The 26,835-nt window shown below is 36.0% G+C and overlaps 3 protein-coding genes and 1 pseudogene across 3 annotated transcripts; 3 read left to right on the plus strand and 1 right to left on the minus strand.

Moving 5' to 3' along the window:
* Positions 1 to 10,981, plus strand: part of LOC109132912 — a 21,554-nt pseudogene extending 10,573 nt beyond the window's left edge.
* On the plus strand, positions 15,186 to 16,333 carry LOC104787580 (probable WRKY transcription factor 64). Its single transcript, XM_010513188.1, has 3 exons — positions 15,186 to 15,430; positions 15,549 to 15,671; positions 15,825 to 16,333. The coding sequence occupies exons 1-3, from the start codon at positions 15,186 to 15,188 to the stop codon at positions 16,174 to 16,176; spliced, it is 720 nt and encodes a 239-aa protein (XP_010511490.1). The 3' UTR covers positions 16,177 to 16,333.
* On the minus strand, positions 16,878 to 17,933 carry LOC109133042 (E3 ubiquitin-protein ligase SINA-like 2). The gene is made up of 2 exons (XM_019245573.1): positions 17,724 to 17,933; positions 16,878 to 17,561 (listed from the first exon to the last, which is right to left on the minus strand). The coding sequence occupies exons 1-2, from the start codon at positions 17,931 to 17,933 to the stop codon at positions 16,878 to 16,880; spliced, it is 894 nt and encodes a 297-aa protein (XP_019101118.1).
* Positions 20,865 to 24,345, plus strand: LOC109132913. The gene is made up of 5 exons (XM_019245375.1): positions 20,865 to 20,896; positions 20,987 to 22,640; positions 22,736 to 23,646; positions 23,845 to 24,067; positions 24,124 to 24,345. The coding sequence occupies exons 1-5, from the start codon at positions 20,865 to 20,867 to the stop codon at positions 24,343 to 24,345; spliced, it is 3,042 nt and encodes a 1,013-aa protein (XP_019100920.1).

The raw sequence follows: 26,835 nt of genomic DNA on the forward strand, positions 1-26,835 counted from the left end.
ACCCATACTGAGAGGTTCATCACTCTGCACTCGTTCGAGCCACGCCTCTGCTGTCACGCTCGAGCCAATCTCACTCCGCACATGCTCCAATTACCACGCTCGAGCCACTCAAGCCAACACCCGATCGAGCCCCTCTCTCGAGCCACACACGAAGTCTCCATCGAGCCAATTCGTCAGAGAACACTCTCTCCGGTTCCTTTCCCAGCACGTCAATCTTCATATGTGTCACGGGAGCGACCATCTTCACCCGCTCCTTCGCGCCACTCATCACACGAGTCTAACGAGAGAAGGAGACGTGGTTCGCGAGGTTCCAGAGCCTCTTCTAGTCACTGATCAGCGCGTTGTTCTGCAGCTCGAGATGAGCATGAGGTTGAGCGGCGAGTTGAAGCTCAAGGTGATCATCAGGGCACGCAAGCGGTTGAGCAGCAAGTCGACAACCCAGCTGATGTCACACCTGTGGATCCTGAACAAGGCGAAGGACAGAGTCAGTTTCACGCTCCTCCTTGGGAGAGCATGGACTCCTTTTTCTACTACTGAGGTACTCTGACCTTTCCTTTGTAAATACCATTTCATTCATGCATTGTTTCTGTTGTGATTCTTACATCCTCCTGCAAATTTTTCTTACACAGGAGACTGTGTAATTTAAGTTTGGGAGAGGATTTGAGATGATGTATCTAATGTCGTGTTTTGTGATTCTTATTTCAAATTTTTGCATCATATCATGTTTGAGTCTGCATCCATCTATTTGCATAGAAAAACCATAAAAATTTGAAAAAATTTCGAAAATTTCCACAAAACAGAGTGTTCATGTAGTTTGCAATTGCATATTAGGATTGAGTCTAGGTTTATTCATATAGGGTTGTTGCATTTAGCATAGGGGTTGATGATGATTGTAACCTTGTTAGCATGTTGGATTCAATAGGATAGGATCAAGGCCCTTGTTCTTAGTTCTTTGATGCTTGTTGATTGAACTTGAAAATTTAAGATTGAAGCATGTTTTGGATTGATATCATTCCCTATCTACTTGAACCTAATCCTGACTTGCAATTATCCTGTTATGCATTGAAGTTGAACTCATGGATACCATATACATACTTGGATTGTCTTTCACATTTTTACCACCCTTGTCGATCCAAGTAGCTGATTCCCATCTTTGGAACAGTTCCCCGCACCCTTAACCAACCGTTCTTTCAAGCCAATTGTATTCTTGAATGTCAGGCCTTTTTCCGAGTTGAGCTTGTTAGAAAGTGTTAGGTTCTAACCGACAAGAGTAGGATCCTGTGTAGTTCTAGTTCGCGTTATCCGGACTAGTAGGACTAGGTGAGAACTCGATTTTGGGTATTGGGTATGGATTTGTGCAGAAAAGTGAAGTGTAAACAGAAAGTAAAGGGGAGAAAGTCTTTAGGAGGGGGATGTGTTTTCAAGGTTTACAAGTCTAGTAAAGGATTTGGGTTGAGCAAAACAATGAGTTATTGGTTCTGGGCATAAAACGAAAAGATTAGACAAAGGAAAGAAAGTAAAAATGCTTATGATGTCTAGAGTCCTTAGAAGAAAAGAAAAAGAACCATAGTGATAATAAAGATTTCCCAATCTGCTAGAATGATAATAAGTGAACTTCCCCTAAGACCAAGTATAAAGAGTGAAAGAATGGGTTTGAGATGATGTTTCTGATGAAGGGTAGAGATAGGACCAACTTCGGTTTGGAATGTTCTTTGGGTAGACAGGACGCTGCTCTTGTATGTATCAGTTGGTTTCAACCTTTAGCCTTCTCTTAAGCTCAACTCATTTTTGTGAGAGAACCTTGTCATGTATTGATGAAACCACTCGAGAAGGAGACCATCTAAGTCTCCAACCCTTCACCCTAGCCAAATGAGTTCAACGACATTGCTTAGCTTGATTCACGGTTCTCTGTTAATGAATGTTAAAGGGAATGATTGATAGGATTGCATGTGTAAAAAAAATATAGAGTTCTTTCACCATGCATCATAGAACTAAAAACAAGGACCTTGATTCTAACTATTTTATTTAGCATGTTTTAGGTTCTGAGACCCCATCTTCACACCTCTTCTCCATACTCTATTCTTGATTGTTTGCTTGAGGGCAAGCAAAGAGTAAGCTTGGGGGAGTTGATATGTCTATATTTTGTCTCTCCTTAGCCTATTTTTATCATGCATTTAGCTAGGATAACTCATTGGTTTGCATCGTTTTCTAGTTTTTCTATACACTTTGCACGTCTAAGTAGTTCTTGCATCATCCTTGCATATATTGTGCATTTTGGAGTATTTCAGGTATTTAGGAAACGTTGGAAGCTATTCTCGTCCGAGCCATGGTCACCATCTTCATTCTCGTCCGAGCCATGGTCACCATCTTCGTTTCGTCCAAGCCATGGTCACCATCTTCATTCTCGTCCGAGCCATGGTCACCATCTTCGTTTCGTCCGAGCCATGGTCACCATCTTCATTCTCGTCCGAGCCATGGTCACCATCTTCGTTTCGTCCGAGCCATGGTCACCATCTTCATTCTCGTCCGAGCCATGGTCACCATCTTCGTTTCGTCCGAGCCATGGTCACCATCTTCATTCTCGTCCGAGCCATGGTCACCATCTTCGTTTCGTCCGAGCCATGGTCACCATCTTCATTCTCGTCCGAGCCATGGTCACCATCTTCGTTTCGTCCGAGCCATGGTCACCATCTTCATTCTCGTCCGAGCCATGGTCACCATCTTCGTTTCGTCCGAGCCATGGTCACCATCTTCATTCTCGTCCGAGCCATGGTCACCATCTTCGTTTCGTCCGAGCCATGGTCACCATCTTCATTCTCGTCCGAGCCATTGTCACCATCTCCGTCTCGTCCGAGCCATTGTCACCATCTCCGTTTCGTCCGAGCCATTGTCACCATCTCCGTTCCGTCCGAGCCATCCGTTCGAGCCATCGCACTCGAGTAGGATTTAGCTTTCGATGTATTCATCAAAGTTGTAGGGAATTGAGTTACCTTTCCAACGCCGTTTATTTCAAGTCAATCGGAGGTGTGGTTCAAGAGTTATCATCGTTTTAGTGGATGCGTATACACCACGCTCGAGCTATGCTTCCCCGCCACACACTCCAGCTTGTTTGATCGAGCCATGCTCCTCAGCCTTCCGTCCGAGCCATGCTCCTCAGCCTTCCGTCCGAGCCATGATGACATTGCATTCCATTCGACGCACACGGACTCGATCGCACATGTCGGGAAGAAGGACGTTTGGTTTCACACGCTTCAGGAGATTACCGAACCGACGCTTTACCTTGTCGTTTTAAGTTTTAGGGCTTTCCATGTTGGACTACTATATATACATTTTGTTAAGTCTTTGCGGAGACATCTTATCTTTTAATCTCGTTTTCGTTCCCAGAAGGTTTTTAACCTAGCATCCAAAACACGTTCTCAGACTTGTATTCCGATATCGTTGAGATTTATTGAGATTTTGCATTTGATTCCTTCTACAAAGTTGTTAATCTTATTTTTATCTATCTTATTATGCTTGATTCAATGATTTCGGTGTTTGCATCCTTGACTATGATTTTCGGATCTGAGTAGTGTGGTAGTTCCTGAGGATGGGATAGATTAGGTGGAGGATCTTAGGATGTAGAGTGTTTAAGCTTTGATTGTAAAATTCCCTTCTGGACTAGAGTTAGAATTACTTGTTTCTCTCTGATCAATTGGAACTAGGTTCGAGACATTTCCGCACCCAAAAGGTGTTTGATGAAATGTCTGACCAACTAGTGCCAGAGACTTACGTTCCTAGCCTAAGAGATTAGTTGTCTAGGATGTTTGTTGACACGAATGAACTTGTCTGTCATGCCTGCTCGACCACGTTTCTCTAGCGAGAGCTAGGTATGGAAGTGGTTGCGTCTGAGTAGCTTTTGCCAAGAGATTGGATTAGCTAAGTTGTGATGTTCATTGTTTAGGGATACTTTGCTTATGGTATGTTAAACACTCCTTAGACTAGAATACTCCACCGACATCAATTACCCCATCCTTAGGACTTCTTTCTTTCTGATTTTTATTACATTCCTGGAACTGTTTCGTTTGTTCATGCTTAGAATCGTTTGCGTTTTTATTCACTTTCGCTTCTTGTCATGCATTCTTGTTTCTAGTTCTGTGACTCATTTCCGTTTCGCATTTTGATCATTCTAGGACTGTTAGATAAAAACACTCTTTGAATTGGCTTAACTTGTGACTTCTTGATTGCATCTTGAGTGATAGTAAACTTTCCCAACTGGATTGACACCTTAAGTATTACAACGCATAAGGTTAATTGAGACCTGCTAGGATAAGACACACAAAAATCCTAGTATCAGGAGCCATCTGTTTTGCGCTTGATACAGAAAACCCACTTAGAACCAACAATGTTTTTAGCTTGTGAGTGATCAACCAAGTTAAATGTATCATTCCTCTTAAAAGCATCAGCCTCAGCATGGATTGCTTTTGTCCACTTCTCATCCTTAAGAGCTTGGACATGACTCACTGGTTCAGTCTCCTTAAGAACAGCAGTCAGACCATAACGAGGATTTGGCTTCCGAATGTTGTCCTTGTCTCTAGTCTGCATGTGATGTGTGTTCTGAGGAGGCATTGGGCCGATGAAGAGCTTGGAGAAGTCGAAACCGAGTGATCAGCCTATGAAGAAGCAGAGGAGGGAGCAGGGGACAACTCAAGCATGAGAGTACCGACAAGTGAAGAGTCCGACGACGGGGCTGCAGAGTGAGTGAGTGACCAATCGAACGGATGAACGACAGAGGCTGAGAAGGAATCGGAGGTCAATGGTTCATGAGTGGGAGAGGAAGGAGAAACTGTTTGCAGAGGATATGGAAAAACTGACTCAACAAACTGAACATGGCGAGAGACATAAATACGAGAAGTAGAGACATCTAAACAAAGATAGGCACTTTGAGTTAGAGAATATCCTAGAAAGACACAAGGTGTGGATTTTGAACTTGTTGTGACCATAAAGGCGGATCCATGGGTAACACAAACAGCCAAAGGTTCTAAGCTTGGTGTAGTTTGGTTCAGTCTGAAAAAGTAAATGATAAGGAGAGTATTGAGCCAGGTTTGGGGTTGTTTGGCGGTTGATAAGATAAACAGCAATGGCAAAGGAGTAGGTCCAATATGTGTTTAGGATGGAGGCATGAGTGAGAAGAGAGAGGCCCGTTTCAACAATATGACGATGCTTTCTTTCAGCAATGCCATTATGATCAGGAGTGTGGGGGAGGAGAAGTGAAATGGGAGATTCCATTTGTTACTAGAAACTGCTTAAGGGCAAGAAACTCCCCCCCATTATCCGAAAAAAGCATTTTTATTTTTGTATTGAAACGGTTCTCAACAAGAGCTTTGAAGATTGGAAAAATTTGAGAAACTTGTGAATTTTGTTTAAGAGGGTACAACCAAGTGTATCTTGTGTAATGATCCACAAAGATGACATAGTACTTGTACCCATCAATAGAAACAACAGGAGATGTCCAAACATCAGAAAAATATGTCAAGAGGAGCTTTTGATTGTAAAGAGGAGATGGAGAAAGGTAATTTATGACTTTTATTGCTAGAACAAGAGTTGCAGAATAAATGAGATGACAAAGATGTAAGAAATGGGTAAAGAAAACTTAGAAACCATATGATGTAAAGTCTGAAGATTGGATGTCCTAATCTAGAGTGCCATGAAGAAGGAGACACCTTAGAACAACTAAAAGCCAAAACAGAGGATGGAACAGTGTTTGGAACGGTGATCGGCCACTCATACATGCCCTCATTGGCTTGCCACTGAGAAGCGTTGTCCCCGTGCGTAGATCCTTCACCTGGAAGGTAAAGGGACACAATTGAATCATCACATTATTAGTTTGAAAAAGTTTGTTGGCAGAGATCAAGTTTTTTTTCATCGCAGGAACACATAGAACATTAGTAAGTTTAAGATTGTGGTGTTGAGAGGGAAGAGAGATGAAACCAGAGTGAGTTATGGGAAGATTGGTGCCATTGCCAACCATAACATTTTCCCCACCGGTGTATGGAGCATGGAGAGATAGGTTGGAGAGATCACTTGCAATATGGTGTGAGGCAGCGCTGTCAAGAAGCCAAGTAGAAAGATCAGGATGTGGCGAGCTTGTCGTGTGATGAGCCTGTGGTTGTTGGTGTTGCCATTGGGGAGTTGGAAGAGACAAGTGAGGTGCGGACCAGGGAGCAGGACCACGATAATGAGCAGAGTAGTGCGGTGAGTAAGAAGGAGTCGGAGAAGGTGCTCTATATTGGGGACAGCGGCGAGCACCATGTCCTTGAACACCACATATTTGACACTTCCTGAGATATGGTCTTGGTGGACGAAAACCTCCACACAAAGGATTGTAGCCACCACGGGAATATGAATGAGACGGGCGAGGGGTAAATTGAGTGGCATTCGCAGTGACCGGAACAGACAGGTCGGATTTGCCAGAAGCCTTGAGTGCATTCTCACGGTTGATGAGTTTCTCATGGAGTTCTGGGATCGAGATTGGCGTGTCACGACCTTGAACCATCTCGATAACAGCTCTGTAGTCTTCTCCAAGACCAGAAGTGATGTAGTCTAGAAGATCTTCATGAGGAAGAGGAGCATCAAGCAGGGCAAGTTTGTCAGACTTGTCATGGATGGATTTGTTCCCTTTGGAGATGTCTTTGAGCTGGTCCCGAATCTGACGGATGTGGGCGCGAGATGAGTTTCCATAGGTGCGAGAGAGAGTTTTCCAAAGATCCTGTGTTGACGTAGTACGAACAACAATCGGTTGAACAGAGAGAGAGAGAGAGAGCCAAGGATAGCACTAAAGAGAAGCTTGTCCTGGCGTTTTCAAGCGGCAAAGTTTGGATTAGGTTGGTTAGCAGCAGCATCAGTGGTGGTTGTTTGAGCAGGCGTGTTGTCTTCGTCAGTGATGAAGACATGAAGATCATGAGCCTCAAGGAGGGATCGGATTTGCAGACGCCAAGTGATGAAGTTGTTTGGCGTGAGCTTGGTGATGTTGGCCATGTTGAGGGAGATCAGAGTTTTGTGAGGTTCGGAGATGTTGAAAACAGGGGAGGATTCAGCAGAGGTAGAAGAGACTTCAGATGTCATGATGAAAAGAAGAGAGATTGCAGGAAAAACAAGAGAAAAATAGAAGAAAAAGATCGATGCGATCGTTTTTTTTTTCTTTGGATCAGAGCTCTGATACCATGTAGAATAATGGGAGAAGATGATTTGTATTATTCACATGACCAACATTTTTATACAAAAGTTTGTTGTTATCACAAACATACTAAATGATAAGGTAAGATTTTTTATAAGATAAGGACTTCACGTATTGAAGCTTATCATATCTATACTAATAGGTGGAGCTTCCTTCCTCTATTCAATATCTCAATAAACTGAGGTCTTGCTTATGAGAGGATGCAAAGATCTAGAAACTCATCCCAGTGGAAACAACCTTCTCTCTCTTAAAAGACTTGATCTCCATGGATGCTCAAAGTTGCATATGTTTCCTGATATCTCAACCAACATCTTAGACCTCGATCTAGACGAAACAGGGATTGAAGAATTCCCATTCAATGTGCCTCTTGAGAAACTCACTGCTTTTTAGCATATGTAATATAAAGAGTGTGATAACGTGGGACACAGTGCAGGTGCGTACTTAACCTTTCCTCTTTAGTTCACCTTTTTTTTAACTAACATTTTTATATACAATTATTTACCTTAGGTTAAATGTCTTATAAACATTTTTATTATTATTGAAAGAATTTTAAGACCATCTCCATTGGTAATAGAAGGAGAGTGTTTTTAATTACATTAAAATTAAATGATAAATTGTATTAGAACTAAAACCAGTAACCAATTGAGATGTAGATAGAAAATGTCTTAAGACATGTCTTTAATATTTTTAGGGTGACATTTTTCTCTTCTCTCTCTTCAAAAGATTTTTAACTGTATATTAAAAAATTTGATAAAAACACCTCTATTATGAGCAATGGAGATGGTCTAACAATGTGAAAAGGTAATCCGATCGAGAGCCTTTAGGAGGATGTGACTCTGAGTATTTTCAGTTAGCATCTTTTGGTTGTTGTTTGATACTTCAAGATATAAGTTCTTTACTACATCTATATATACTCACATAAATATTTTTGAGATTATGATATATATATATATATATATATATATATATATATATATATAAATATCATAAAACTATAGATCATTAGTCAAGAACCTATATTTTTTTTGAGTATCAAGCAACAATCAAATTGTGATAATTGATAATGTAATTTAGTTTCTTATAATCTATTTTGTAAATATTTTATTGTTTTTTATAATACACTTAGGGGGTGTTATTGGATTGTGGTTTTTAAAGGAGTTTGATGTATTTAAGAATCAGGTGTTATTCAATTGGGTATTTTTAAAAATCCATTAAAATCTAGTGTTATTCAATATCTACTGGATTTTGTGTGATTTTGGATTTCAACGTACTTTGCTTCTAAAATATGAACAAACACAATACCACACTTTTCTCAATCATTTCATTTTCTTCTCCTCTCTTTAGATGGATCTCTAGCCTTTGACATATTATTGTTTGATTTTTTTTCTCAATCCTTTTATATAATCACACTTATTCATCAGATATGTATTATTTTTGAGAATTTTTTTTTTGTGTTCTTTAACTTTTTTTTCTGGGTTCATGATCTATAACTTTTTTTTTTGGTTTATGATATAATCACACTTTTTTTTTCTGGGTTCAATCTCTGTTTCTTCCTCCTCAAACCCTTTGTATATAATCACACTTATTCATCAGATCTGTGTTTTTTTTGTATTCTTTAATTTTTTTTTTCTGGGTTCATGACATCTGGGTTCTTTAATTACACCAAAAATCTGGATTGAAAACAAATACAGTTTAATTCAAGTTTTCTATGACATGTGTAAAAGTCTGGGTGTTATTAATTTAATATAATTTTGGTGTATAACACAGTTTATGGATATATATATATTTTTTTCTAACAATAACTTTTTAAAAAATCCATAACAATCACCAAAAATACATTATCAATGACTTTCAAATCCAACTTATATGCATTATAAAGTCCACACAAATGCATTAGACTTTTAAATCCACTAATGTCCTGGGTTAATTAAAATCTATTAAAATCCTCAATCCAATAACACCCCCTTAATATTTATCAGTAGACTGGCAACCCAAAAAAAAAAAAAATTATAATAAAACCTCTATAAACTAATAATGTTAGGATTATGTTTAAACCAAAAGAAAAATCTTAGGAATATGATCTTTTGTAAAGAGATGTGTTTCAAATTTTTTTTTTTAAGATTTTACATTAAATTCTAAAAACAATATATGAGCGTAGACTATTTGATTTTAATAAAAATCTTTTGGATGCGAATTTATTATTTTGATCTTAAACATTTAAAATTCAGAAAGTACCTTTTTGAAAAGAAAAAAAAAAGTTTCTTATACAAAAGATATACATCCATTTAATAATCTGATGATAAATAGTTTTTTCCGAAAATTAATTTATAGACGTTTTAAAAATTTAAATAATTAAGAAAAGAAGTCATTTTAGTTAATTTGATTTAATAATTTTACATTTTTTTCAGCCGCTTACATCTGTCATGACCATGTTGTCTCACTCTTTGACATGACTATTTATCTTGGATATCCCAAGTTTGGTGGAGCTTCCTCCTCTATCCAAAATTTCAGTAAACTTGAGCATTTGTGGATTACAAAATGCGTAAATTTTGAGACTCTTCCCACTGATATCAACCCTGAATATCTTAGAGAGCTTTATCTCACTGGATGCTCACGTTTGAAGAATTTTCCTGACATGTCAACCCACATATATATCATCGCTATATCTAGCCGAAACAGGGATTGGAGAGGTTCCTTGGTGGATCGAGAAATTGTCTCGCCTTGAGAGCCTTGAGATGAATGGATGCAACAATTTAGAGTATGTATCACTAAACATTTTCTAAATTGAAATGTCTTGGAGATATCAACTTTTCAAACTGTAGAGCACTGAATCAAGTTAGGTGGACTAATAATCCATATGTGGTGGCAATGACAAACAACATCCCCCCTGAAGAGTGCGACGATAGTGATCAAGAATGCGATGATAGGGATCTTGGCGGTAAAATTGATTTCAAAGGAGACTCCGACTATACTAATTCTGGTAGTGAAACTGATTTCAGTCAAGTCTTTGAAGAGCAGTATCCTTGGCTTGTTGATAACTTTCAAATGGTCAAACTCAACTGTATAAACTGCTTCAACTTGGATCAAGAAGCTCTCCTTCAACAAAAATCAAATATCCTGAGATCGATAAAGTTGTCATGTAAAGAAGTGCCTTCATATTTCACTCATCGTAGTTTTGGAACCTCCCTGACCAAAATCCCTCTACCTTATACCTTTCTCTCCCAACCGTTCTTCAGATTTAGGGCATGCATCGTGGTTGATTTTGGATCTCTTCTAAAATATCCAAAATCTAGGTGTGCATTTGAAATACAGGTATCATGTCGGTTCAAGCGCACTATTGGGAAAGACTTTCATTCATCTTATCAACAGTACCTGGACCATTCAGAGTATAGTCATATGGTTATATTCTACTGGTATATCCCTCTTAACGAAGAGAATGGATTTTACTATTATAATTATGTTGATATACAGTTTCAACTTACCCCTACCTGCTAGCAGTTCATACTCAAAGGATGTGGTATACTAATCTCTGAGGATGATAGTGATCTAGGCATTGAGACTGATTTTAATGAAGAATGTCTATACAACTACGATGTCTATCTTTACAATGAGACTGATTATAGTGAAGAGTGTGAAGACAGCGTTGATAATGATTTAGGAAATGAGACTGATAGCAGTGAAAAGTATGAAGACTGTAATGATAGTGATCTTGGTAATGATACTCATCACAGTGAAGAATCTGAAGATAACGATGTGGAGATAAAGTGAAGAAGTAAGCAATTGTAGGTAAACTTTAGACATCTCATAACTCATTCAAGATCAAACTTGAACTATTTTTAAGAAAGAATATTTGAATTGTTTCTGCAGACTACGTGAAGGCAGGCAACTCAAAAATCTATTGAGTAGCACTGGAGCCAAACCGCAAAGTTCTTAGGTCATTCAAAATATTATATACAAAATATTTTATTTAGCTTCAAATCAATTTTAGTTTGTGCTTCTAAAAATTATGGCTTTCTAACTACTTTAGCTAGAAAAAGTATGGCTTGTGAATTGTGATAACTTTATCTTTGAGGTTTCGTAGAAAAAATATGTCGATATATAAACTTCTTTCACCTCTGCATTCAATCTGAATAAGCCTAGGACCATGTTTGTACAGACGAAGCAACTGCTTAAGGTCATGAGTGAGTGAGTGAAGCATGTTCTGTTGTAATCTTCATGTGTATGTTATCAACCCTACGCATAAAAAAAAAAAACTCTTTTGTAGAATTTTCTATAATTTGATTGCAGGACTTGTATAATTGTTTCTTGTAGCATAGTGCACAAGTCACATGAAACATACGAGTTGCTTACTGCACGCGCTTCCTTAAAAAACCCTAATAATCAATATATTGATAACGACCTCTTATATATTTTTTTCTTTTATCAAACTATTACCTCCTTTAATGATCCACTTTCTAAGTTCTAATTAGTCAAAAAAGGGTTGCGTATCTTTTCATGGGGCCTCCTAAACAAAGGTACCTAATCGTAATTTATCAATTTATGATTAGCTAATTATGAAAACTGAAAAGATTAAATCTCTTTAGAAGCATCCACGAAAGTAAAATCATCGTCACGTCTTCTTCTCTCTTTTACGTCAGCACGAAAGAAAAAAATATCAAATAAGGTAATGACATTTGATAACATAATTAGATGAAGTATTGTTCCACAGCTTTCATGAAGCTACGCAAAACGCAATGGCTCGTTCGTATTATTTCATCTCATAATTTATATAAGAGGTCGATTGTTTGGATACTAAAATGACAACATTACTCTCATCTCTTTTGTTTTTTTCTTTTCCCTCTGTCCTTTTGTCAACACATGAGGAATAGATAAAGTTGCGTAATGTCTTTCGTTAGGACAAAAAAAAAAACGTACGACGTTGTATTAGGTGAGTGGAAGGAACAAAACATGGATTTACTTGAATATGCACTTTTATTAAAATGCATGGGAATGATACGGAAAAGAGAGGGAATTTTCCATTATAAATTCAGACAGAGAAAATTTGCACTAAAGTAACTATTTTAACATTATCACCCATTCATATTCCAAGTGAAGTTTTTTCAAAAAAAAATAATTGTATTGGATGTTTCCAACAATTTTTTGACAATTTCTTTAAAAAATATTTCGACACCTAAATGATACAGAAAAAAGCGAATGAATTTTTTTCTATACCTTTTAACATTTTAAAATTTTAATGTATGTGACTGTAACAAATTATATATATATATATATATATCATTTTTTGACTTGATTTACAATTCTTGAAAACGAATTGTTTTAAATTTTTTAAAATTAGCGACTTAGGAAAAAAGTTTACATAAAACCTTTTTCTATAAATGATACGTGAAATGACGGAGAGAAACTCCCTAAATGATAGGAGGAATATATTATAACCTTTTTCTATAAATTTATAAATTAAAAGAATTTTACCATTTGCAGATAGTTGCATCATGCACGTAATTTGACATTTTATCAAGATCTAATTACTTCAAGTTTGAAATGGGATGTGACACTTTTCATTGGCCTTACGAAAAGAAAGTAAGAAAACCAATGACTGATCTAATTATGCTTTGTTGGTTACGAAAACATTAGTCATTGTCTCATTGTTGATTTGGTTGAAGTAGTTTGCATATAAAATGACAAATTTACCCTCTTATCCACTTTTAATTGGATATGGCAAGTTGACAACAAGTCAATAATAGGTTGCGCTGGCTCATCTTAATGAGTGTATGTATGATTAGTTTAACTATGAAAAATGATGGCTCTATTAGAAACATATCATGAAAATAATAACATTGTTGTGATATTATAACATTTTTAACTAAGAATAGTTTAAATGGTAACCAATGAATCTATTTACATGAACTATTAAGTTTGACGTAATTTAAATATTGTTTCTAGATATCTGTAACATATAATGAAAACAAGAATACATCTTTTTCAAAAAAAAAAACTCTGTAACATATAATCCAAATAATAACAACTGAATCTAATTAATTTTCTATAAGATAACTAAACAATAATAAAATTTTACAAATATTAATAAATAAATTATAAAATGTCAATAATATTAGTTAAATAAACTGATGAAAATAATTAAAGATAACAAAAAAAATAGCTAGGTAGGTGTTTCTAATTTTGTATAGTGTAAACTTATTTATTGGACAATGAGTCCTCTCTCTCTTTTTCTTTCTCTTATCTTTTCGTGACGCAGGACATTAAGAAACGTGTCTGCCACAATGTGATTATCTATATTAACATTTTTGAAGTACATTTTGTGTTATGCCCTTTAAATTTTACTTATTTAAATTTTTATTTACAACATTAAGCCCTAAAAAATTCCATAAATAATATTGCAGAGAAACTCAAATACTAAACTTTCTTAAATCGACCAACATTTTTTACATTTATTACCATAAAATCTTAACAATATCTATATATTCCGATTTTTCCAAAAACAACTCTATCCATTAAAGTTTTAATCCCATAAAATTACCAAAACTATCTTTCGAGATTTTGTTTGTACAGACTTTCTATAGAAATTTTTGTTTTACATATTTTGATTGTAAAATGTAGATTTAGTCATCTACATTACTTGATTTGATGTACTTAGGGGTTGATTCCTCAGATTTCTCACATTATATTGTTTCATATGAACAATTAAAACTGCAATCCATATTTTCATTTTTGAAGTACATTTTGTGTTATGCCCTTTAAATTTTGCTTATTTAAATTTTTATTTACAACATTAACCCCTAAAAAAATTTCATAAATAACATTGAAGAGATACTCAAATACTAAACTTTCTTAAATCGACCAACATTTGTTATATTTATTGCCATAAAATCTTAACAATATCTATACATTCCGATTTTTCCAAAAACAGCTCTACCCATTAAAGTATTAATCCTATAAAATCACCAAAACTATCTTTAGAGATTTTGTTTGTATAGACTTTCTATAGAAATTTTTGTTTTACATATTTTGATCGTAAAATGTAGATTTAGTCATCTACATTACTTGAATTTAGGTACTTAGGGGTTGATTTCTCAGATTTTTCACATTATATTGCTTCATATGAACAACTAAAACTTCAATGGTTATTAATATGCTGATAAAAAATGCAAAAATAATTAATTTACGGGTTAAATCTAATAAATTAGAATATTTATAATATAAATTAATATGCAGTATACTGCATAATATGGTATAATTATTTCACGGGTTAAATCTAAATAAATTTAAACTTACGGATTAAATTTAAAAACACTAAAAAATTAAAAATATAATAATGTAAGAAAAAAATTTTCACGGGTTAATCTAAAAGCAGTAAAAATTTCTATTTTTATAATCATAAGAAATTCAATACGGTACAAATGTAACATTAGTGTAAATAAAACTAAATTATTGTCGCGTGTCTACGGTATACAACTTATCAAATTTTATAGTTAACAATTAAAATACAATTATACAATCTTAAAAACTAAACAAATAAATAAAATTAACATACAAATATAATTTTTTAAAATTTAAATTTTTTTTGTTGTAAAAATATTGTCTCGCGGTGTACCGCGGGTTAGAATCTAGTAATGAACATAAGACAACACTTATGGAATTTAAGAAAAATAAAATGGATTTTTATTAGAATGAGTACTACCTTTCAACGAAAGAAACTATCAATACCGAAAGTGTGTTGACGGGCTTGTGAGACCTAAGTGGGAAAGGATGTAGGGAAAAAATGGAGAAATGTGGGAGTGAGTTTAAGACATTATTTGGTGATTTTCAAAACCTTATAAATGTTTATAAAATGACATTTCAAAGATTGAAAGTTTTCCGCATTATAAACATTAAAAAATAGAGGTCGGCGAAAATAACTTTTTTTTTTCCTATATATAATGAGAATCAAACAAGATTTCTCAACCTTAAACCAAAAATGTTTTCCAACGTCGATCACAAGGCTTTGGCAGCACTCCTTCATGGCCAAGGATGCGCTAACAGCCTCAAGACGCTTCTCGACAACCACGAAATAACTTCGGTTTTGATAGAGCCACTCATTAACACCATTCTTGATTCCTTCTCACTTGCTCTATCTTTTGTGGATTCTCCTAGTCCTCCACCACACCATGAGTCTTCTTCTCAAAACATGGCAGGTCTTGTCCTTCAAAGATCATCAAAGAAGTAAGTTTCAAATAAAAGCCTAAACTCTCCTCGCATATGTTATATACAAATTTCATGAGTCTCTAAAACCTTGTTCAAAAAAAGAAAAGTTCATGAGTTTCTGTTACAAAAATTGCAGAAGGATTTGCGGAATACATGTGATAAAGAATTACAGAGACGAGTCCCCGACTCCGCGCCCTGATGACGGTTTCACCTGGAGGAAATATGGACAAAAAACCATCAAAACATCGGTGCACCAAAGGTTTGTTAATTTAAGTTTGTTAGAAAACAGAGCAAATGGCATACCCAAAAAAAAACACAAAAAATTCACTGTTCTATTAAAGATATGTAAATACAAGTAAATGTGTTTTTCTTCTACGTAGCGACAAATTAAAGTGTGATCTGATATTTGCAGGTCTTACTATCGGTGTGGCTATGCAAAAGAGCATAACTGCAATGCTACAAAGCGGGTGCAGATGATCCAAGACTGTCCTCCAGTGTACAGAACCACATATATGGGTCAACATACATGTAAAGCTATCCCGGTTTATGATGATACGTACGGTTCAGAAATGATTCAGTTTGACCAAGTTGTGTCTGAATCGGTTATGCCTCGATTCACATCAACTGATAACGAAGCATTCAACATTAAGGACGAAGCCACAGACCATACCATGAATCAAGAATGTGATATTAACGATTTTTTGGTGGATTATGAACCGAATGAGTTTCCCTCATTTTCATATGAAGACTCGGTGTTTTTTTGACAACATTGCTGCTTTTCATTAGAGCCCTTTCAGGATTAAACAATAAAGCTATAAAGCTTTTTATGTTATCATGGTGGAGACTTATTGTTTCTTCACTTATTTTCATGTTCATGTTTTGTAATCCAGATTCATACTTTTTTTTGCTTTTATTTTACAGTGTCTTTTTGTGGTGTAAAAGAGGAAGTTATTCAAAAAGAAATTAAAAGAAGATTTTATATTATATCTATACAAATGTGACTGCCCTTGATTGTAAAAGATTCACAAAACGAGCAAGGCTCAGAAGCAACAAATATGTGAAAGTGGGATAGATAACAAATGATCTATTTAATATATTCAAACTAGCAAAGTGAACGCGATAATACTCCTATCATGCGTTTTTTAATGCAATCTAATTCGGCGAAATGTAACGAAGAACTTAAGCTATGCTAATGTGGAGATCATCAAAGGAAGATTACGTAAAACAACATAAACCAGTGAACCATCAGCCAAACACATTATACAGAGTATATTTTGTCAATTTACTCTGCATAAAGAACAAAAGAAATATAAGTATAATCGATGGTTAGAGAAAAAAACAAACATTAATAAAACAATAAGTCATGAAAACATGCATTTAGAGTTAATAGATAAAATCATCAAAGTTGGCCACTGATGAAAAACAAAAGGACCTACAGCGGACATAATATTATAGTTCCTTCTCTTTAGTCTTGATCCTCTTCTTCTTCTTCTGATTCTTCTTGTAGCCGAACGATCCAAATAAAAACCTCAAAATGACTCATGAAATCAGAAGGAACTACTGTAAAGCACTTCTCAGGAGGTTGGAAGCTCACTTTTTGAATCTTATTCATCTTATCCTTTTCAAAGGACATAGTCACATCTCCAAACGTGTAGGAGAGACGAAAGGAGAACTCTCCAACTCCTGGAGTTGGAGGTGCTATACAGTTCACAGTCAGACACAATCCTTGTGGCCCATTGAGACACTGAATCACAACCAATGGACCATCATTATTTTCCTGAAGGACCAAAATCTTCTTCCCAAGGTCCAGGTCTGCATGACGGGAACAACCAGACACAAAACGTTTTGATACATTCTTGTAGTTAGCGTAGTAGTGACTGTAGAGATCCTTGTACATCCCGGTGTAGTTGCAGTCTGGTTCAGGACAGTAGCACGGAGCGAAAACGCATTCCTTCTCATGGGCTAACTCCTGGCCATGAGAGACCTTCTCGGTGCAACCGTGTATGGCGTTTGGGCATGGAACAATCATTGCTTTAATAATCCTCTCCAGTATTCGGCATCGGTAGTTACCAATGTGCAAATTACAATCAGGGCATTTATTCCTCAGAATCATACAACAAGAAGAACAAGCTATATGTCCATTTTCACACTGATATTAAAAGAAACGTAACAATGAGTTAATGACTATTAGCAAACTCTTTAAGTAAAACTTAAAACTAAAACATATCAGAGTTATCCTAAAAGTCGCATATATTCACAAACTAAAGTTAGGGTTCAAGGAGGAGAAGTGGTGAAAGAAAGAATAAAAGACCTGAAAGATAGGAACGGTGAGTGCATGACTGCAAACGGGACAATCGAGGAGATTGAGCTCCAACAACGCCCCCGATCGTCGTGCTGCCACATCTCCTCCTCCACCATTCTCGCCTTCATCATGAACTTTGGAGGGAACTGGTTGTCTCTTTTGGTGGCTGGTCGACGCTTCTACGGCGAGGTGTTTCTCGGCGTTTGTATCGTTCACCATGTTTGACCTTTGATTCCGATGTGATGCGCTTCCTTATGTAAGAAGAAGAAGAGTTGGGAAAACCAAAATTATATATATGTCACCTTATTTGATTTGGTTTTATACTGTAAGTAAAAATATTATAAATAACTAAAATGAATTTCAAATTCAGATCACGTATATTAAGCAACTACACATCAGTACAAAATCAAAAACAGTCAACAATATGTTATTTATAACAACAAATAAATTGTTTCTTAAAATATCTACCAAGTATAACAAACATTTTCCCTTTATCGAATTGCATTGATCATAGCTCTAAATGTATTTCAAAAAATTAGGAATTGTTATCTTATTTACCTAAACTATTAACAAAATTTTTGGGAGTAATTTTAGGAACTATAACTATTAAGAAAAATATATTTTAAATAATGAAAGATTTTTCTATAAACCTAAATCGTGATTAGGGGTGTCAATCGAGCTGGCTCGGCGTGGCCCGGCCCGAAACCCGTAAAGCCCGCATATGTTTGAGCTCGGCCCAGTCCAGCCCAAAATATTTCCGAGTCTATATTTCAAAGCCTGAGCCCAGCCCTAACAAGGCTAGGGCTTTTCGGATTTTTTCGGGCTTATCTTACCGATCAAAAATTCAAACTTATAAGCCTTAAAAAGAAGTGTTTGAAGGTGCAGTATAAAACACATTAATCAAAAATTTAATAATTCATTTATATTCACTAAAACCAACTTAATTTAATAGAAAAGGTTTCAAACTAAATAAAATTTTGATACTTTAACCAAATAAACCAATATATAATTCATATAAAATATCATTAATAAAAAATTTTAAGTATAAAATATGTTTATTGAGTAAATATGAAAACTAGAATTAGAGTTTAAAACTTTATTTACAATAAATTATTAATCAAATATTGCAATCAAACAAAAATGTTAACAAAAAGGTACAAATATATTTGTTTTGCTTTTTGTTCACCACCTCTTCTCTCAGCCAATCAGAATCTTTCATCTAATATTTTATTTTAAAAAATAAATCAAAATTAAATTAAAAAGCAAAATAAATTAAGGAAACAAATTCTGTATACTTTCAATTAAGGAAAGTTAAATATTGGCTTGGTTTAGATTTTTAAAATTAGAACAAAATTATATGTCGGTTTGGGTTTACAAATGAAGTGGTTAGGGTTTAGATTTTATAATTAAAATGAAATTATATGTCGGTTTGGGTTTACAAATGAGGTGGTTAGGGTTTAGATTTTACAATTAGAACGAAATTATATGTCGGTTTGGGTTCACAAATGAGACTGTTAGGGTTTAGATTTTACAAGTAGAACGAAATTATATGTCGGTTTGGGTTCACAAATGAGATGTTAGAGTTTAGATTTTACAATTAGAACGAAATTATATGTCGGATTGGATTCACAAATGAGATAGTTAGGGTTTAGATTTTACAAGTAGAACAAAATTATATGTCGGTTTGGGTTAACAAATAAGATGGTTAGGGTTTAGATTTTACAAGTAGAACGAAATTATATGTTGGTTTGAGTTTATTAAAGAGCGGTTTAATTTTTAATTTTTAATTTTATAATAATATATATAAATTTTATTTTCTTATTTTATAAGGGGGTGAATGAAGAGGACTGAGCCCAAACGGACTGAGCCCGAAAAACCCTATAGCCCAAACGGACTGAGCCCAAAAGACCTGATTTTTTCTGGACATATATATTTAAGTCCGAGTCCGGTGTTTTTCAGGGTCAGGCCAAGCCAGCCCGCGGACTTTGGCCCTAATTGACATGCCTAATCGTGACAGCTTGCTAATAATATTTAGATTCATCAGTATCTCAAAAATTCTAATATCATAAATTTCCGAAATTATTAATTTAAAATATATACTAATTGATGTACTTTTTGCCACTACAAAAAAACTCAACATTGATAGCACATTGTTATAGCAAGGTTTGCTCAACTGCTATTGAAGGTAATTTACAATTTATGTTATCATATAATAGCTATTCAGTAACGCTATAATAGGATTTCAATAAGCGGGAAACTAAAATCTCTAATTCCGCCAAATACTTAGGCAAAAATAAGACTCTCTCTCATTTCTCTCTTCCTCGATAAACCCTATGACATAAACTTTTTGCCTTCACTCTCATTTCCTCGATTTCAAAAGTTATTGTTAATTTCAAACCCTAAAATTTGTTCCGCCGTCACCTCTGTCACCTTCGTCGCCTCCGTCCTAGAAGCTAATCAGCCGCGACATCACCGGAACTATCGGCCGCCCTAAATCCACCAAAATCTGTCAGCGTTGAGCTCCAATCAAAGGCAAAATTCTATCTTACTCTGTTAATTTCTTCCTTTAATCTGATTTTATCACCGAATATATTCTTGTTGCGTCTGAAAATTGTTTTTTCACAAAGAATAGATTTTTTGTGTCTTTGTTGGATCTGTTCTGAAAATCCGATTTGGTTTGCCACATGCGTATAAGCTATTATATGATTTGGTCGAGAATCTCCTCTTATTGCATGTCTGTTCTTGCAAAGTTTTCTTAAAATCGAGTTTGTTGGATATGTTATCGAATCTGTTTTACCTTCATATGTTCGAAGAATCTGCAGATCTGTTATAACTTTACTGATTCTGTAATATTATATTGTTTTGCAAGTGTTATCGAGTAAAACAATGGGAGTTTGAAGCTTATCTTTCTCTTATCACACAACAGGTTAGTACCATCTTCTCTTTGATTCTGTAAACAAATCGAGTTTGTTGTCTTTTTTTTGGTGTGTTTTCAGATTGCTTTGTTTAAAATATACAAAATTATAGAGTTTGTTATGGTTGAGTTATACATTATATGTGTTTGAGTAATTATATGTGTTTGAGTAATTATATGTGTTTGAGTAGTTTGTTAATTGGTTCTAAAGGTTTAAATTAAGGTTAGAACTTATAATGGTGGACAAGGATTGGGTGCATCTTTGCAGGTAAGAATTTTAGTTATGTAACTTAGATGTTAGTAGGTGTTTGGAGTCTTTACTTGGTTTTTTTTTCGTTAACTCTGCAAAAAAATGAAGAGCTGATCCTGCGTATGAGAGAGGGGCTACAAATTTTGTTCGAGCTGTGTCTGCGGATATGGGAGACGTTGATTTGATTGTATGTCCTTGCATTGATTGCCGTAATATTGATCGGCATGCTGGCAGTATAGTAGTTGATCATCTGGTAACAAGAGGAATGGATGAAGCATATAAGATGCGGTCTGATTGGTATCATCATGGAGAATTGAATCCAGTGGTTGATGGTGAAAGCAATCAAAGTCAGTGGAATGATGAGATTTTTGGGTTATATCAAGCGGCTGAATATCTGGATGAGGAGTTTGCTAATACGGATGAGTTGAGTCAGATTGCAGAGGGTGAGGATTTGAAAGAAGATGAGTTCCTTGCAAAGCTTGGGGATGCTGAAACACCATTATATCCATCATGTGTCAACCATAGCAAGCTGTCAGCTATTGTATCACTGTTCAGACTAAAGACACAGAATGGCTGGTCTGACAAGAGCTTCAATGATCTGTTGGAGACATTGCCAGAGATGTTACCAGAAGACAATGTGCTGCACACATCACTATATGAGGTGAAGAAATTTTTGAAATCCTTTGATATGGGTTACCAGAAGATTCATGCATGTGTCAATGATTGCATCCTATTCAGAAAAAAGTACCAGACGCTTGAGAACTGTCCTAAATGCAAAGCTTCAAGATGGAAGACTAACATGCATACTGGAGAAGTAAAGAAAGGTGTCCCTCATAAAGTATTACGGTACTTCCCCATAATCCCACGCTTTAAGAGAATGTTTAGGTCTGTTGATATGGCTAAGGATTTAAGGTGGCACTTTAATAACAAGAGTAGCGATGGAAAACTCCGCCACCCTGTGGATTCAGTCACATGGGATCAGATGAATGCTAAATACCCTTCATTTGCATCTGAAGAAAGAAATCTGAGGCTTGGACTTTCCACTGATGGATTTAATCCATTCAACATGAAGAATACCATGTATAGTTGCTGGCCTGTTATGTTAGTAAACTACAATCTGCCACCTGACTTATGCATGAAGAAGGAGAACATCATGCTTACATTGCTAATTCCTGGTCCACAACAGCCGGGTAATAATATAGATGTGTACTTAGAACCACTCATTGAGGATCTACAACATATGTGGAACGATGGGGAGTTAACATATGATGCTGTTAGTAAATCAACTTTTACTCTTAAGGCAATCCTGCTATGGACGATTAGTGATTTTCCTGCTTATGGGAATCTTGCAGGCTGCAAAGTAAAAGGTAAAATGGGATGTCCTTTATGTGGGAAAAATACAGACAATATGTGGTTGAAGTTCAGTAGAAAACATGTCTACATGTGCCATAGAAAGGATCTGCCACCAACTCATAGTTTTCGGTGGAAGAAGTCTTGGTTTGATGGAAAAGCTGAACATGGGAGAAAGAAAAGAGTATTAAGTGGGCAGGAAATTTCTCAACATTTGAAAAATTTCAAAAACAACTTTGGCAATTTGAAACAGTCTGCATGTAAGAGGAAAAGGATGGCATCAACTGGATTGGGTTCTGATAGTGAGGATTTATCTAGTGAATCTGAGGAAGATGAAGAGGAAGAGATAGACGAGGAGGAGATATCAAGATGGAAGAAACGGTCAATCTTTTTTAGACTACCTTATTGGGAGGTGTGTTAAGTCTTTTGACATGTTCTATTTTATTGATATTTTCAATTAGGCTTTGTTTGAGACTTATTTGTGTTTACTGTTTGTATGTTGGTTAGGAGCTACCCGTAAGACATAACCTTGATGTAATGCATGTGGAGAGAAATGTGGCTGTGAGTATAGTATCGACATTGTTGCATTGTGGGAAATCTAAGGATGGTCTTAATGCTCGCAAAGATCTGGAGGTCCTTGGTATTAGGAAGGAATTGCATCCTAGAACACAAGGAAAAAGAACATACTTACCTGCAGCAGTTTGGTCTTTGTCCAAGGGAGAGAAAAAGATTTTTTGTAGGCGACTTTTTTATTTCAAAGGCCCAGATGGATACTGCTCAAACATATCAAGAGGCGTATCATTACAAGACTGTAAGGTCACAGGTCTGAAATCCCATGATTATCACGTGATAATGCAACAACTTCTTCCAATTGCACTTAGAGGTTTGTTACCCAAAGGTCCGAGGGTAGCAATTGTACGCTTATGCGCATTCTTCAATCAGTTGTGTCAGCGAGTAATTGATAGGGATCAGATATTGGCAATGGAAGCTGAGATTGTTGAAACTCTTTGCATGTTTGAAAGATATTTTCCTCCAACTTTCTTCGATATCATGGTGCATTTGACGGTACATCTAGGACGTGAAGCTCGGCTAGGTGGTCCAGTTCATTTTAGATGGATGTACCCATTTGAGAGGTATATGAAAGTTCTTAAAGACTATGTGAGAAACACTGCAAGACCAGAGGGGTGTATTGCTGAATGCTACCTTTCAGAAGAATGCATCCGGTTTTGTAGTGAATTTTTGAAAAAGACTACAAATGTTCAAGAAAAGATGGATAGAAACACTGACTTTGAGAACAACACGATTCTGGAAGGACATCCAATATCTGCAGGCACTCCAATCACTCTTACTGAAGCGGAGAAGAAAATAGCCCATATGACTGTCATACAAAATATGGTTTTTGTTGATCCTTATGTTGAGTAAGTGCCACAAATTTCACAAATTTCTATTTATATATATTAATTATTATGCCTGTCGTTGACCCTTCTTGTTTTTTTTGTTATCTTCAAAGTGAACATCTGCATCATCTACAAGAATTGAATGGAAGATGTAGACGAGATGCATCAAGTTTATGGAGCTTGCATACTCAGAATTTTGCATCATGGCTAAAAGAACAGGCTAGTTAGCAACGTCACAGTCTCAGTTGATAACAAAAGTCAGAATAGTGGTGTTTTTTATGAGGCTACGGCAATCTGTAGGTCTAGTGCAAAGGACACTTCACAAGTGATGGATTTGGTATCTTACTATGGGAGAGTAACTGACATTATATTGTTGGACTATAATGTCTTTTACGTCCCTCTCTTCCATTGTCAATGGGCAGTAAGGGGAAATGGAGTTAAGGTAGAAGATGGTTTCACACTTGTTAACCTGAATCATAGTCAGGTCTCTTTCTCAAGGGATCCATACTAGCCTCTCAAGCTAAGCAAGTGTTTTACTCAAGGGAAAATGAGTCATCGAGTTGGTATGTGGCTATGAGAGGTCCTTCAAGAAGATACACTCAGAAAGAATATGAAGATGGAATAGCAGACATTAGGCCATTGCCACCAGATATTGACGTTGGTGTTGACTTGGATGAATCTGAAAATGAGCGAACAGATTGTGAAGGAATATATGTGTGAAATGTGTGCTTTGTCTTTTGTCTGTTAGTTTTTGGTGCTTTTTGTTCGACGTTTTTTTTAATATTTTTGATGACAAATCATAACCCGTATATTGTGTCTAACTTTCAGGTGAGTTGACATGACACGTACAAGTAAAAAGCGTGGAAGAAAGCGTGTTGATAAGAAAGTCGATGAGGAGGTAGAATTTGTGCGAACTATTGAATCTGAACCTGTAGAACCTGGAGTCCAACTACCAGATCCTGTAGAGGATCCTGAAAAAGAAGAAGAACCTGAAGGTGAGCCATTGGTCGATGCAGAACCTGAAGAAGAAGAACCTAAAGGTGAGCCATTGGTCGATGCAGAACCTGAAGAAAAAGAACCTGAAGGTGAAATTGAATTATCTGTTCCTGTTGAAATAAAGAGTAAGAGACAGCGAGGACCAACACGGATGAAAGAAATTGCCAAGGATCCAAATACCAGAGTTCAAGTAGAGTACACTATGATGGGAGAGCCTTATGGTGAAGGGTCAGTTAAGATGGCATCATACGTAGGCGCATTGGTACGGGAACACGTTCCAATCACAATTGATCCTTGGCCCAAAGTAGGTGAAGACATCAAGATAGTTCTCTGGAAATCTATTCAGGTATGCCATTTTCATTTACTTAGTTAACTTTGCTCAAATATCGTTTTTTCACAAACTTTTTTTTCACTGTAATGAATGCAGGCAAGGTTTGCAGTAGATGAAGAGTATCAAAAGGTTGCAGTGCTTAAGCAGATGGGATGTTTATGGAGGGCATATAAATCAGGCATTGTCAATAAGATAAGAGAAGCTAATACTAACCAAGAGAGGATGAATCTGCGACCTAAGAATATATCTCCTTTCGAGTGGCGTAAATTTGTCAAATATAAAACTAGCAAAGAATTCAAGGTATGCATCTACAAATAAATGAGTTTCTTTGTTATATCATAGATTACATAATAATTATTCATCTATTTGGTTATAAGCGATAGTTATAAGGAAAGAAGGCGCAAACAGATTCCTCACACATGTAGTCGCAGAGGGATGGTTAGGCTAACAGAAGATATGGTCAGTATCCTTTAAAATATATCCCTTTTTATTATGGTTATTCTACTTTTAAATACTTGTTCTTTCTAATAATTCTTTTTTATTGTTTAGAAAAAGGAATCTGCAAACCCATCAGAGGTGACGAGGCTAAAGGTCTGGGTCAAGTCTCGTACCAAGAAAGATGGTACCCCAGTGAATACAAATGCGGCTGAAAAGATTGTGAGTTATATATTTGTGCGTTGTGTGATCATTTCAAATTGTAATTTGCAGAAAAAGACAGCTGAGATTATTAGTGGTACTACACCAACTACAACCAATGAAACAGACGATGCACTTGTCCAACTGTTAGGACCTGATAATCCTGGTCGAATGAGGGCAATGGGAAGAAACATGTCTAAGACCAAATTAGCTTGTCTCCAAGTGAATCATAGGTCTATGGCTGAATTGCAAGATAAGCATGTTAATCTCCAGCAAAAGGTCAATGAGTTAGAAAATATAATTGACTTTCTCAAGAACAAGGTTAGACACTTAACTATTTATGCATTAATTAACATGATGAATTAGCATCCAAGATTTAACTATGCTTTTTTATTTGTAGCAAGGACAAGACACTGAAGTTGGTGAAAACTCAGCTGCTAAAGTGAGTAATTTTTATAAGATGCGTGATTATTTATTTGTTACTATATACTGTCTGATATGTACTGTATTGGTAATTGTATAGAGTGTGAACAAAAAAACACAACCTAAGTGTGTTTTGATTGATTGGACTGGTGGTGATGCAAATGTTGCTGAGGGACGCATTATTTCTTCTGACCCGGAGGAGTTAGTGAATGGTTGTCGCTTAGGCCCATCAGATGTTAAAGTTTTGGTTGAAACTGCTATTTTACCAAAAATGTTCCTTTGGAGACCTGCGCTGAACATGTTGACAGTCGATAAAGCTGTTGGACAGATGATTGCATGGCCTGCCTCTAAGTGTGTTAACTTAGAAAAGGAGATCGAAATTGAAGATATTACGCCGCTGGTAAAATTAAATATTTCTATAGTATCATGGCTGTATGATTATTTGGAAGAATGATTAGTTAACATAATCAGATTGTTGTGTTAATGACTTTGACAGGGACCAAGCACAAATTCGCCGAATAAATGCATACTATTGGATTTGTCTGCAGATGATGTAGTTGTTGCAGAAGGACGATGGCAGACGGAAGAACCAACAGCATTAGTTAACGGCATTCCTATCGGACCAATTGCAGTCAAAGTATTTGTTGATAAGGTGCTTCAGCCTGAAACATTTATATGGAGGCCTACGGTGGATGTGGCATACCTTGAGGACTGTGTCAAATCTTTTGTAGCATGGCCTGCCAGCAAAGTTGTCATTCAATCTGCACCAGATGCATCAAGTCACAAATCTTCTCTCCAAATGTCTGAAAGTAGTGAGAAAACTT

Source organism: Camelina sativa, chromosome 5, assembly GCF_000633955.1.
Source record: "Camelina sativa cultivar DH55 chromosome 5, Cs, whole genome shotgun sequence".
NCBI classification, from domain to species: domain Eukaryota; kingdom Viridiplantae; phylum Streptophyta; class Magnoliopsida; order Brassicales; family Brassicaceae; genus Camelina; species Camelina sativa.

Coding starts and splice junctions, on each gene's coding strand:
- LOC104787580 (XM_010513188.1), top strand. CDS start 15,186: ATGTTTTCCAACGTCGATCACAAGGCTTTGGCAGCACTCCTTCATGGC. Junction 15,431..15,548: donor CTTCAAAGATCATCAAAGAA/GTAAGTTTCAAA, acceptor CAAAAATTGCAG/AAGGATTTGCGGAATACATG. Junction 15,672..15,824: donor AAAACATCGGTGCACCAAAG/GTTTGTTAATTT, acceptor TGATATTTGCAG/GTCTTACTATCGGTGTGGCT.
- LOC109132913 (XM_019245375.1), top strand. CDS start 20,865: ATGGTGGACAAGGATTGGGTGCATCTTTGCAG. Junction 20,897..20,986: donor GATTGGGTGCATCTTTGCAG/GTAAGAATTTTA, acceptor AAAAAAATGAAG/AGCTGATCCTGCGTATGAGA. Junction 23,647..23,844: donor TTTGTTGATCCTTATGTTGA/GTAAGTGCCACA, acceptor CTAAAAGAACAG/GCTAGTTAGCAACGTCACAG.
- LOC109133042 (XM_019245573.1), bottom strand. CDS start 17,933: ATGGTGAACGATACAAACGCCGAGAAACACCTCGCCGTAGAAGCGTCG. Junction 17,562..17,723: donor TCACCGTTCCTATCTTTCAG/GTCTTTTATTCT, acceptor TTTTAATATCAG/TGTGAAAATGGACATATAGC.